The sequence below is a fragment of the Morone saxatilis genome, unplaced genomic scaffold (genome assembly GCF_004916995.1).
Source record: "Morone saxatilis isolate NCDOM2014 unplaced genomic scaffold, NCSU_SB_2.0 Contig7, whole genome shotgun sequence".
NCBI lineage: Eukaryota > Metazoa > Chordata > Actinopteri > Moronidae > Morone > Morone saxatilis.
Genome location: NW_023340246.1, coordinates 10,696,740 through 10,710,060, shown reverse-complemented (window position 1 = coordinate 10,710,060; position 13,321 = coordinate 10,696,740). Strand labels below are relative to the sequence as shown.

The 13,321-nt window shown below is 38.1% G+C and overlaps 1 protein-coding gene across 1 annotated transcript in view; it reads left to right on the top strand.

Annotated features, from left to right (window-relative positions):
* The window catches only part of si:dkey-71h2.2 (low density lipoprotein receptor adapter protein 1), a 39,715-nt gene extending 26,394 nt beyond the window's left edge, over nt 1-13,321 (top strand). Inside the window, exons 4-10 of the mRNA XM_035678141.1 lie at nt 2,401-2,515; nt 2,957-3,029; nt 3,402-3,488; nt 5,883-6,010; nt 7,583-7,617; nt 11,691-11,719; nt 12,424-13,321. Coding sequence (XP_035534034.1) covers nt 2,401-2,515; nt 2,957-3,029; nt 3,402-3,488; nt 5,883-6,010; nt 7,583-7,617; nt 11,691-11,719; nt 12,424-12,470 — 514 coding nt within the window. The 3' untranslated portion in view covers nt 12,471-13,321. The remainder of the gene's footprint in view (nt 1-2,400; nt 2,516-2,956; nt 3,030-3,401; nt 3,489-5,882; nt 6,011-7,582; nt 7,618-11,690; nt 11,720-12,423) is intronic.

Genomic DNA, 13,321 nt, shown 5'->3' with positions numbered 1-13,321 from the left:
TTCATGATTTCCATCCTGTTCATCATCAAAGTTTGATTGTGTACACAGTTCAGTGTTAATATTACTCATATATTCTTGCTGATAGGGCTAGTTAGACAGGCACTGTGTGTGCACTGACCTATTTGCTCATTTTATTTATGCTTACAGCTGAATGTTCTGGAAAATCTAACAACATACTGCGGACAATGAACATGAGCATTTCCTATTGAAATCTGTTCTAAAACTTTGTAGAACACGCTCAGAGTGGGACCCTTTTTTTTTTTTTAATAACTTAGGCAAAGCCCTTTTTCACATTGTGTGTTAGGGTATATTGTCTTTTAAAACCCAAAAGCATTGATTCCCTAGATGGAAAGAACACAACTGCTTTACCATTTTTACAGTTACTGATTTAATTAGCCAACTATTGATAGTACTGGTTCTGTAGTACTGCAACAGTATGAATAATTGTACAGTATATAATTAATTACTTTATAATTAGCAATAATTTATACAGTTATTAATATTATTGGTAAACAACTTAAAAGTCAGAGTAAGATGTAAATCTGCAGAAGCATAAACAGTAAAAGCCCGAATAAGTGAAACTGAGGTTGCACAAAAAAAGTAAAGTGAAATAAAGAAAGTAGACAATATGTCAATAAGATGATAATTAAGTTTATATTGAGCAGTTAGAGTACTTTGGTTACATCACACTTGTTTTCCAAACTTAAATAGGTCAACTCTTTGAACTTTTTCTCTGCTCATTTTTCCTCAATTAAGGGCCAAATATAAGTTAGAGCACGGGGGAGAGGGGGAAAATACAGAGCCGGGTGTCCTGGGCATTGCAATGTGGGTCACGCATCAGCGGTGCAAGCCAGCAAACAATCTGAGAGGGAAATCTGAAGGCTGGTGAGTTTATGCTTGTTGTTTGATTGAATAAATTACTTCATTTTAATTACCCCTCACGAAGTGGGGCAGTAATTGAGGGGCTGCCTGCTGCAAATACAGTGGACAAGTTAGTGTAATGACGGCATATTATATATAGCCACCCATACACCCACTGACTAATGATGATGACGTGTGCAGAGACGATGTCTAATTGAGATACAATTATTTGACGTGTTCTAGTCAGAGAACAACAAACAAAATTGGCCCATTGAGTTCTATACCTGGCACACTGAGAGTAAAAGCACCCAATCTTGTTCTTGTGTTGGTTATAATAAAGGTTGCCTGTTTAATTATGACAACAAAGGTGAAGTGCATCACTCACGGTTGCTTTAAATAGATGTGTAAATGAGCCACAAACATGACGTGCACTGCTGGTTCAGGTAACAACCTCACATAGACATACAGATCAATACTGCTTCTAATAGCCTGCATAAAAATCGGGCAAAACAAATCCATTGGTTTTGTGTCCGTTGCTTCAGTGAACCCATGCGGGCTGTTGTGGGGAGCAAAATGGCTTGGTGGACTTTGTCCCGATTGGTTTTTAGATAACCATTGAAAATAAACGGGCCATGGCTGTCACTGGATTTGCAGACATTCGGATTTCTTGAAAACCAGAAATTAGATCCAGGAGAGATTCGGTGTGACTGTTGGGAATGAGATCTCCAGTGCAATATCGTCACAGTGGAGATCATTTTGTAATCCAAGACTTTCCATTTCCCACTGACCATGGAAATGAAGGTTTTTTTTCAACAAAAGTTGCAATATAAATATATGTAACCATCAGGGACATTACTTCAAAAAAACATTTTCTTCATCTCATTTTCAAAGGGTTTGCATGCCTTTCTATAGAGATAATATGACAAAACTCTGGTGAATAACCTACAAGTCACCTGAATATAGTGAATTCCGCGCTGTCCCTGTACCTCCATTATCATAACACTTAACCACAAAGCAACATTATATCTGCATTTGAATTAATTTTTGCATGAAACAAGCTTTATCTGAAAGTACTGAAGGGCTCAGTCCCAGCTTCAAGCATCTCTCATGGATGTCGCTGCTGCTCATTTGTCTCCTGCTCCAGCCATTCCCAGCTGCAGGACTTAATTCAGCATAATATTCATAACCACCACTCTCATCTTGCTATGATTGGTTTGCTTATGCATATGCAAAAGGTTGAGTGCAAAAAAACAAAGTTATAGCCTAAATTGACGTGTATGCAGTGAAGCCTACCTTGATGTACGAGGTTTGATTGAGAGTGCAGGCCTGCAGCTGATGCACTGTACATGTCGTCCTTTGTTCTGTATGTGTGTCCCATGATTAAAAAGATGTTTGCCTTGAGACATTCATGTTACAAATTAGTTCCTGTCTGCTGCAATAACTCATTTGTCATCATAAATGCCTTTATGTCAGGTGGATTGATAGTGTTGGTAAATTGGAATAATGTTTGTTTGGGTTTTTCTATCTCTTCTCTTCCAGAATCTCGTACTGCACCGCAGATAAAACTCAGGATAAGGTCTTCGCATACGTTTCTCAGAGTCAGTTCAATGAGACGCTGGAGTGCCATGCATTTCTCTGCCAAAAGAAGAAGATTGTAAGTGTGCAATGAACTTGTTTTTGGTGTAAATACCTGTATACATCTAGCTCAATGTATGGAATACATGTTCTTGGACTTTAAATCATGTGGTCAGTTTGCTTGGGGACAGAGTACATATAATAAACTGCACTTGAGGCAGCAAGTAGCAAAAATGTAGACGGTGTGTGGCTCCATCTTGTGGCAGTTCACCTCCCAGCTCATTAGTCTGTACTGTTTTAATCCACCCCGTTTTAAGAAAATCATATGACAAAATATAAATGTAATACAAGACATTTGAACATTTATATGTCAAATTATTACAGTAGATGTGTCAATAATCAGGCTAAAGATGTTCAAGCAAAAAAAATTCTTGACTGCAATTGAATCACAACTCTTCAGTACGTTCATTTTGATTTCAGTGTTTGTTTCATTCTTGTGTTCTTTTTCTTCTCTCTCCAGGCTCAGGCTGTGACATTAACGGTAGCCCAGGCCTTTAAGGTAGCCCTCGATCTTTGGGAGATTGCTCAGGAAGGTGAGTTCACTGGACAAAAGGAAGGTGACATAGAGACAGTTCAGTGAGAGGTTCTCCTTTTGAACTATTTAGAAAAAAAATACAAGGAGGGAAAGGCTCTAATTCATCCAATCTGTCTGACTGGGAATGCTTTTGGTTTTCAAGCCAAGTTGAGAGGACAGTTAAAGAAAATGCTTCCCATGCTCATTCTGACCTTCACAATCTCCACTGGGCTGTAGGAATGACACACTGCTGTACTTCCTGCTCGTAAAAGTGTCACCAAATTAGAATTGCTAAAAACCATATGATGAAATGCCGACACTGTTCAACCTTAGACGGATCTTATAGTGTACTTATGGTTTAGTTTTAACAACTGTTCTTTTCTATCTGCAGACAAAAGCAAGAAGGCGAGGACCTGCTGTTCTTGTGCAGCAAGCAACGGTCAGACAGAGACAGCAGACACTCAGTGTGTTCCAGCAGGTATTTGATGAATTTAGTAATGATGATAATTACGAGTAAATTGGGTTAATCTTTATCTATAGCCACAAGTGGACAAGCAACAAACAACAAGTGCATTTCATTTTGGGAAATATGATTCTTTGCTTTCTTGCAGGGCTTTAGAGGACTCTCTGTGAAATATAAAGCTAGAAACAGGATGTGATAGCTTAGCTTAGCATAAAGATTGGAGATGGGGAAACAGAACAGCTACATTGACTTGTCTGAAGTAAAAAAAAAAAAAATCTATCCAACTTAACAGCACTTCCAAAGCTAACTAATTTCTTTCATTGTATCATGATCCACATTAAGTCATATTATTTCCATACAAAAACAGTGTACATTTTTTTACCAGCAGTTATGTGTCATCATTGACAGTATCTCATCTAATTCTCAGCAAGAAGGCTGATAAGCATATTTCCCAAAATGTTGCATTATTCCCTTAACCTGGATGAGTTTCCCATTTACAAACAATCAAGAGAGCAGAGGGATAGAAAACCCACTGCTACAATAGCTTTAGAGGGGGATTTGAATGTGAGCCTCATCCCCATGTATCACATTATATGTCAGCTTTACCTAGGTAACATGACACATATAATATAACCAGTGAGAAACAGCAGCAAGTAGCAGTGATAACACTTACAGACTACCTGCGTGTTTCCCAAACAGGCAGCACTCGTTAAAAGCACAAAATCAAAAAATAATGTTAACACAAAAGAGCGGCAGAAATTAAGAACACAGATGCACTCTGGTTATTCATAACATTCCTCAAAATATACCAGACACATCATATATAGTCATTTCAGAAATGACTGTGGTGTATATAGGCAAAGCATCGCTAACAAAAAACTGTGTATACAGGAATGAATCTGTATTATTTATCAGCCACACAGTTTTGTTCCCTCTATAAGTTTGTGTTGCTGTTACCGAGTCGCACACTGGAACAAATAAAAAAACGCACATCAGACTGATCATCAAAGCACTGAACATAGAGCCTGCAAACGATCACACAATTCATTTAGCAGCTACAAAGTGTGAGATTGTGTGTCTGACCTTAAAGCGAATGTTTGTTCCTTACCAGTTTCTGTGGAACTATCCACTATCTTCCAATATTCTACACCATATAAAATTCATGGCACTGACCATGACACTAGAGCTGACAGCTAATTATCCACACTGAGCTCACCAGGAGGTATGCTTCCTTTGATAAAAGACATTTTGCACACATTACTTTAGTGATTCAGTCAGTTTAAAGCACAAAAACAACTTCACATGTTCATCTCTTCGTAAGCTGTCAGTCATTCAGCTTTGCTTCTGGTCTGGTCACCCCCCCCCCTGTTGCTCGGAAACCGGTCTATAAATAAGAAGGTTTTAAATGAACTTGAGCTTTGATTATTGCTCATTTAGTTATGAATATTTAATGTGAGGAATTCCTAATATTTTATTTGACACCATGTTGTCAGAGGCTGTAATATTTACAGTTATGTTATAAATGTAACTGGCCTGGAATAATTCTGAAATTGTAATTCTCGGAGGACGAGGATAAAGATTATGTAATCTCAATGTATTGTATGGGGCTGGAGAGAAAGAGACTGTCCGTCACTGACAAGATTACAATGATCTGATTAGTAATGTGAAAATGACAGCTGTAGTCACTGAAACAAGACAGTAATTAGATGCAGATTTAGACCGAGTTCCTCCCAAACCGATTCCAGTGAACACGATTAAGTAAATGTTACCATAGTCAGCTGCATAATGACTTTACAATGACCTTCTAGCGTGCACACGACAACAAGATTTGTAATTCTGTAGCGTGCCCCCTTTCACACACAAATTTAACTGGCGTCAATCACTTCTCACGTACACGGAGGACAAATCACCTAATTATACACCACTCATTAGCCGTTCAGGGGAGCAGTACATTTTAAGTACTTTCCGATGGCCGTGACATTTATAGGTCAAAATGTTTTCCACTCCTCGGGGGGGTCAGAGGGTCTGCAAAATGAGACTTAATCATCCATTCAGTTTGTTGTTAGTTAAGAGCTGGCTTTTCCAGCTTCTTTCGATTCAAATTTGCTCCGCTTCCAGCTGTAGTGGCCCGAGGACAGAGAGAAAATGTGATGTGAAAGCCTCAAGGACCTCGGGAGTAACGCGGGCACAGAGAGGCGTATGAAAGTTTTATGGAGATGATTTAAATTCTGCCTGTTGCAGAGAAAGCTGCGAGTGCCACAGGCTGGAGTTGATGTTTGTGTGCAAAGTTAAAGAGAAAAGATGACTCAATGTGCACGATCCTTTTTCCTCTTTTTGGTCTCACCTCCTGTGTCCTTCATGTTTACTTCTCTCTGCTTATTCACCTCATTTCCCTGTCATGTCTCTCAGATCCAGAGGCACACAAGCCTGTTGGGATAGAGGAGAAGCTCCGGAGGCCCTTCTTTTCTGCTTCGCTCAGCTCGCCCTCACCTCGTAGTAACCCTACTCGAAGGCGACCAATCAAACATGACTCTTGGGTAGGTCACCAAACTGCTAATTGGTCTGATTGTGCCAAAAATGATTATATCAGTTTTTTGGTTGAGTGACAGATTAGCTATGGAAACGTCCCTCCTGATATTGAATTATGAGACAGCAACTCAGGGTACTGCTAGTACTGTATTTTTCCCAAATTAAAAATCTGTACACCTCACTCATTAGTATAGTATAATGTTTATGTAAGCTAACATGAGGCCATAAACGTTTTGACATCAGCTTAATGAGACCGGTATTTATGCCAATACCAGTCTAGTCAGCTTGGAGCATCACTAATATTTTATGTTATATTGTAAATCATTGCCTTTCTCCTAGTATTAAAACCTGCATGTCTGTAATTCACATTGTTTACTATCAAGACTGGACGATCAAAAAGCATCTTAAAACTTTAGGTTTTATAGGTTTTAAATGATAGATATTTAAAATGGTCCTTGTGCTGGGTTTGTAGTATGAATACCAAAGTAGCGGGCTACCTGTGGAGAGCAGTGTGTCCATTGGCAAACAAAGTCCTGACAAACACAAGCAAATATTCAACAAAACAACTTTATTGTCACGTCAGATGACTTACACAGATAAAAGAAGCCACTGCAAAGGAAAGCAATACTACACTATACTAAACCGTAGCGTAATATTGCAACAATGTTAGTCTACTAAATTAATTTCTTAATGTTCAATGTTTCAAATTTAAAGATCAACCTGCTGTGGTGGGTGTGTGACTGTGAGCACATTTTGCCTCAGTAGTTTTCTATCATTAAAAAGGTAATTATTTTCTAAGTACACCAGTAATTACTTATTGCTGCTGTAATTTGAGCACTTACATGTAGTAATGATGTTGTAAAATGTAAAATGTCTGTATTTAAATTTAAATTTAAAACTGTAAATGTTCATGCTGCAGAGGCTCATCTGTCACCATCCTGGTGTACACTTACAAGTTCTTAACACTAGGTGACACCATATTCATTAGAATATCTTTCCTACTGACTGATCTCACATATGTGCTCATTGTTACGTATTCTCCCTAATAAGATTTATCTGTCATTGGAAGAAATTATGATTTAATAGAGTCACATTTCATTGGCTAGTTCAACTTGATCTTTTGATACACTCATAATCCTTCTTTGTTTTCTTTACATCAGGTCATATTATTTTCAGGTTATGAATCGGACAGAATGATAATTATGTTATCATAACTCTTAATATCTCTTAAACTAAAAGAGATTGAATCACTTGCTTTCCCAAAAACTAGTGCAGGGAAAGTAGAGCAAAGATCTGTGGGATTCCTTATCTATGTTTCCAGACTTGTGTAAGTCATGCAATGTTGCCATATGAATATTGATTTTATTGTCATACAGTCACAGTGAGGAGAGCAAAAATATACATTTTGCTGTGTTTGATTCTTTACCTCAGTAATTCATTTATGTGTCACTTGGATAAAATAAGTTATGACATGGCTGACTCAGTGAAGAGGCACAGGAGCTTGACAGCACAGAAGCAGCAGGATTGTGATTTGAGGTAATTTATGTGTGTATTGATTCATATTGTTTATGTCCCAACAGGACGTGGAGGATGGACTCGACGATGCGTTCTCAAGGTAACCTTTGCATATGAAGTCTGCAAGTCTGCTCAATACTTGGCATACATTCTTTAATGTATGAAAGGAGGTGGGATTGGCACAAAATACTTAATGTTACCTCCAGAAAAATAAATGTATGAAAATAAATAACTTTATGTTAAACCCAATTCCACACAAAAATAAATCTTCTTTTGAATACTGTAGAGCCATTTCAGATGATGACAGTTGCACTGAGGGTGATGGTCAGCTGTCAGTAACCTTTCAGACTCTTTTAGATTCGAAAACCTTCATTTGACACATTGACTGACACAGATTTTTATTGAAATTCACACACGGACGGACACAGAGAGGGAGATGCAATAGTCTTCTTTTCTCAAGTAACTCAATGCGAAAAGATGACACTACATTCATGCCAATGACCCAATGTAGAAAGGATGTATGATAACCGCTGTCTCAAGGTTACAGATGAGGCCCATATTGATTGTATGGCAGTCACTGACTGGTGTGGTAATTTTTAGAGATTTAGAAACCCAAGATTTATATAATTGTTCTGCTATTAGCAGTACAAAGAAAAAGTTTAAAAAAAACACCAATTCACAAAGGTCCTGATACAGTCGATTTATCAGCATACTGTCTGTAAGTTGGCCTGAAGTGCTTCTTTTAACTTAACACAACAATCAACTGTAGTTACTGTTGGTGCTGTAAACCTCTGGTGTCTTATTAAACCAGAACTGAATAAAACGAGACAGTTTTAGAGTCGAGCAGCTGTCCGCTCTAATTAAGGCAAAATAAATGGACATTTCAAGTAGTTGGCAGTGACCTGATCCACTACCTTATATAACACTACAAATATTTTGAATTATTAGAAGAAAATAGCCCAGTTTTCACTTTTAAAAGCCAAAATTGATCTGTAGTTTTTGAACCATGGGTTCCCCTAGTCAAAAAGTGATAATATTGTGAAAGGGGATTTGGCAGAAATGTCTTCATTCTGTCTGCAGTTGCAGTGAGACAGATTTTTTTGATTTTTCATTGGCAGTTATGGGATTTACAGTAAGAGAATCACAAATACTCTACACAGTAAATTTCCCAACCTTTTTTCACAGTGATACATTATATAAATATATAACTAATCTCTAACGGCAACATTTGTTCCCCACCTATTATAGTTGAAATCTCTTTTTATATTGTGATTCTAATGAATCCATTAACACAGGGGCTCAATAAATATGGCGAACAAAAGAGGAGAGAGGGCACATCCTTGTCTGCATCCCCATTGTGAAGTAAATGGAGCAGTGAGGTGCCAGTTTACTTTAACTCTGGATATCGATTTAATGTTTGAATCATTTCTATGAATGCCCCATGAAATCCATATTTGACTTAATGTAAAAATGTAAAAAAGCTTTCTGGCATCTTGGCTGATCATATTTTCTGTTGTATTATATGTAATGTTCTTCTGATGTTTTCCTTTGTCTCTACTTAATTAAACCAGTCTGGTCAAAGTGGACATCATTGAATATTTCAAGCCTATAATCTAGTATAACCTATAATTTAGTACATTTTTAGGTCTTAATTGATAACATTCTTGCATTTATTTTGCCCTCCTTCAGAGTAAGGTGTATAACTGCCTCTCTCTATGAGGAAGGCATTTCTATTTTATTTTTTTTACCACCGAATATTAATATTTGTGCTAATTTATCCTTCAGTCACCTTGTACCAATTTGTAGGTGAGGCTGTCCACGTCAGGGGAGCAACCTCTGTTCATTTTTGTAATAACCACATTTCTTCAAGAGTCCCCTCAGTTCTAAGAGTATTAGTTTGAGTTGGTAGGTTTATGCAATTTCCTTTAGTCTTAATGTTTTTTTTATTTTGTAGAGAGAGTTGTCTGCCTGTCGTTTCTTTAATCTATATGTTAATAATTAGTACTCTCTTGAAGTAAAAAATATTAAATTCCTCATTTTGTCAGATTAGACAAAATAATTTAGCAGTAGGCCGTTAACTTTTTACTGATAATCTTTACAAGCATTCATTAACATTTATGAATAATTATATATCAACAATGCATGTGAACACTAAGCTGATTAACTGTAGCAATCATGTGTAACTAGTGAGCAGTCTTGTGCCACTCTTGAACCATTGCATACAACAGAAATGACATTTGCTTCCTTTACTGCCAACATGATCACCACCTTTCCTGACATAGCTGTCAGGAGCACAGAAAGTGAAGCCAGGAAGTGAACTCTACAGTTCATCAGCACTTTATCACTGAACTAAGATTACAATGCAACACCTTTTTTATTTTCTTTGAAAGTGTGACAGTCTGTGAAATTGTCATTTTATGGCTGTGAGATGCCTGCAGAGAGAGTAAAATGTATCTCACAAGTAAAGTGTGAGACTTGACAGGTATGAAATACTTACTCGCTTGCTCTCCGGCTCATAAAGATGTGATGGAAGTAGTCCTTATATTATATATATATACGCACTTGGTCCATCTCTTAGCACACTCAAACTCAAAACCCATCAGAACTCTTTGACAGTTCCCCTCCATGCACAACAGATTGTTGGGAATGTAGGCCAAACAGTCCAGTGAGTGTCTGAGCACTCAGCATGGCTTTTCATTTCCTCATACAACCCCCGGATATGTGTATACGTGTCCTGCAGTGCTGTATTATGCCTCCATAAAGAGAGAAGAGCAGCTCATTAAGTTGTGTTGCCTGCAGCTAATAGATGCGTTTGTTGTGTTGTAGCATGAAACGCTGTGATTAAAGCAAATGGGTAAATGAGAGGCAGAGATTCCATACAGAAGTGTCTGTGTGGAGGCTGGCTGTGCGAGGAGGGAGATCAGAAGAGGGAGGCAGGTCATTGCTTAGGCTGTTCTCAGCAGGGATGAGGAAATACTGACCTCAAGTTGTCCAGTGAAGGAAGGTGGAACACTTGGAGAAGCATCTAAATCTGATGCCCTAGAGGAAATGCTGAAGGATTTTGGAGTGTTAGAGCAGACCTCCTCCTCAGAGGTCAGCAAGGATGTCAAGCTCACGGTGGATGAAATCTGTCCTGAAACACTGAAGACTCTGGATCACATTGAGCTGTCATGGCTGTTGCACCTCTTCAGTGTTACATGTCACTTTGGGAGTGCTTTTAGACCAGCAGAGCAGGGTCGTGGTCTATGTCTTTGGGCACCTTTCTGAATGTTCAGGGATCACACCTTTGACTACGATGCCCCCCGAAAAGATCAACAAAATAGACAAAACACAAGCAAATTATGATTTGGGACTCGTCTCAACTCGTTTAGCCACTGGTCAAGCATTAGATTTTGCTCAAATCGCAAAGCAGTGTGTCATTCATTTAGATTCTGTACATATCACGAAGATAAATGTTTGGTCCTCAACCACTGAGTCCTCTTTTAGCTTTGTGTGGCTTATAATTAAAAAAAAAAAGAGCGTGTGAATTTAAAGCTGACATCAAGGGTCAGTTTGTCTGTCTGTAGGTTGGTAGTTCACTTTATCCTACTTGAAAAGTAGCAGCACAGCCTCTAGGGGTCGCTAGCTATGCTTTATATTCCTCTTACTTTAGCTACAGCTGGGGCAGCCAAACCAACTTCAGTAGAACCATTTTTAATTAACTGTATAAGCACAGGTCAGGGTTTAGGCCTTTATAAAAAAAAAAACTGAATTGTTGGGTAGTAGATGGTTATTCAAGTGGAGGCTCTGTGCTTACAACCAGGGCACTTGGTGCCGACAACTGCTGACATCAACTTCAGTTCAAATGGGTTTAATTAAATGGTTTGATTTGTATTTAAGATTTCTTAAATGAATGGTGACCTTGGAGTTAAAATGACTGTTATGTAACTGTATGTGTGTAATTATGTATGCCTTCTCTGTACTGAAGTATTTAAATAATTTAACCATCTAAATGTGACATGTTCTTTTTTGAGTGTTTCTTCACTTTATGCATGGTGGAGAAGGGACAGCATACACCTGTTAGAGTCTTAGTGAAGTTCTGTGAACAGTCTCTACGTGGAAGTTATCTTGTGCCAAAGCTTTATTATTGAATCACAAAGTCATGATTTCCTGTGTCTTCTACCTGGCATGCAGCAACATGGAAGTAGAGGAGATGGACACCGGTAAGTGATGCGACAGGCAGAATACCACCCTTCCATTTTCACACCAAACCAGACTGTCCACAAATATGCACATCATCTAAATCAGTGGTTCACATGCTTAGGTCATTTTGGATGAGTGGACATGCCCCCTTCATGAGGGGAACTACCAGAATCTGCTCATTAGTGACTCCACCTGTACAAGAAAAGTGCACGTACTAAGCCACGTTCCTGCAAACTTTTGCAGGGCTATTTTTAAGGATGTGAGTTAGGAGGTGTTCGATTAGGACTGAATTTTTAAAATGTCTCATCATTCACAAATGATGGCTAAATTAAATAAGATTTATAATTTATAATGTCCTTGTTTTTTTTGAGGAAGTGATTTAAATCCTTACAGTAGTTCACAGTTAAAAGAAACCCCATTTAAATAGATAAATATTAAATAATATAAATAGTAAATTTCATACATATGATAGTCTTTCCCTTATTTTTTTTCATTAGAAATAGAAAAATGAATCAACAGTCCACATAACACTCTACCTCTGCTCTCCCATTCATTCAGTCATTCCAACATCCTCTGCATGCCCTTGATACATGTTATCTCTTCTTCTTCTGTCACTTTTAAACCATTGCATATCCTGTCAACCATTGTGACGAATAAATATTTACTGCCTCTGACCTCTGTAGCAATATACTTTTCTCTCTTCCTGTCTTTCTGTCTCTGTCAGACTGGCCGAGTCCCGCTCCGAACCCGTCTCTGACGATGCAGCTCTGAGTCCTCTGGAGGTCTTCCAGGAAAATCTGTTCTATTTGCAACAATGAGTTTAAATATTAAACACCGGCAATAGCTGCCCAACTTACACAACCACAGAAATTCAACAGAAATCATACCACAGGCCCCAAGACCAACAAAAATCACAGCACCGCATTTATCACTTGAACAGAGAGCAAAACATATCACACTTCCCGGTGCACAACCTGAATCAGAGAGGGTCTGTTTGATATTCTGTGGCTGCTGCAGATATTATAAACTTCTATTTCTCTGTATGCCTGCCTGTCGACACACTCCACTCAGTGTAAACAACCATCTCCAGCCACCTCCTGCCATATTCAAATTCCCACAAACTGCCAGATGAAAGACGGCGCACACAGTGTCCAACGCAGCGCTGCGAGACGAGCAAGAATTACATATTTCTACTCAAAGATGAATACCGTCTTGAAGAAATACTTTCAAATGTGGATTCTAGTTATACATTCTGATGAAGATTTCCTCTGCATCAAGAAGTTTGTGTATATAAGGTTGTCATCTCAATGTAAAAGCTCTCTAATCTTGTCACCTGCCACTGGAGGAAGACCAGTGTTTGAAGTCATCAGTAAAAATGGGACAAATCTTCAGTCATGATATTAGATGAATTATACGTTCATTCATTCATATCATTCGTTTTGTTTGTGCTGATTAAACGAATGAAATGGCATGTGATATAGTGATTATACATACAGACATACTACCCATTAATTTGATGGTAAGACTTTTATACTTTTACTGAAGTAATATTTTCAATGCAGGACTTTTACTTGTAACAGAGTATTTCTACATTGTGGTATTGCTACTTTTAGTTAAAGTCC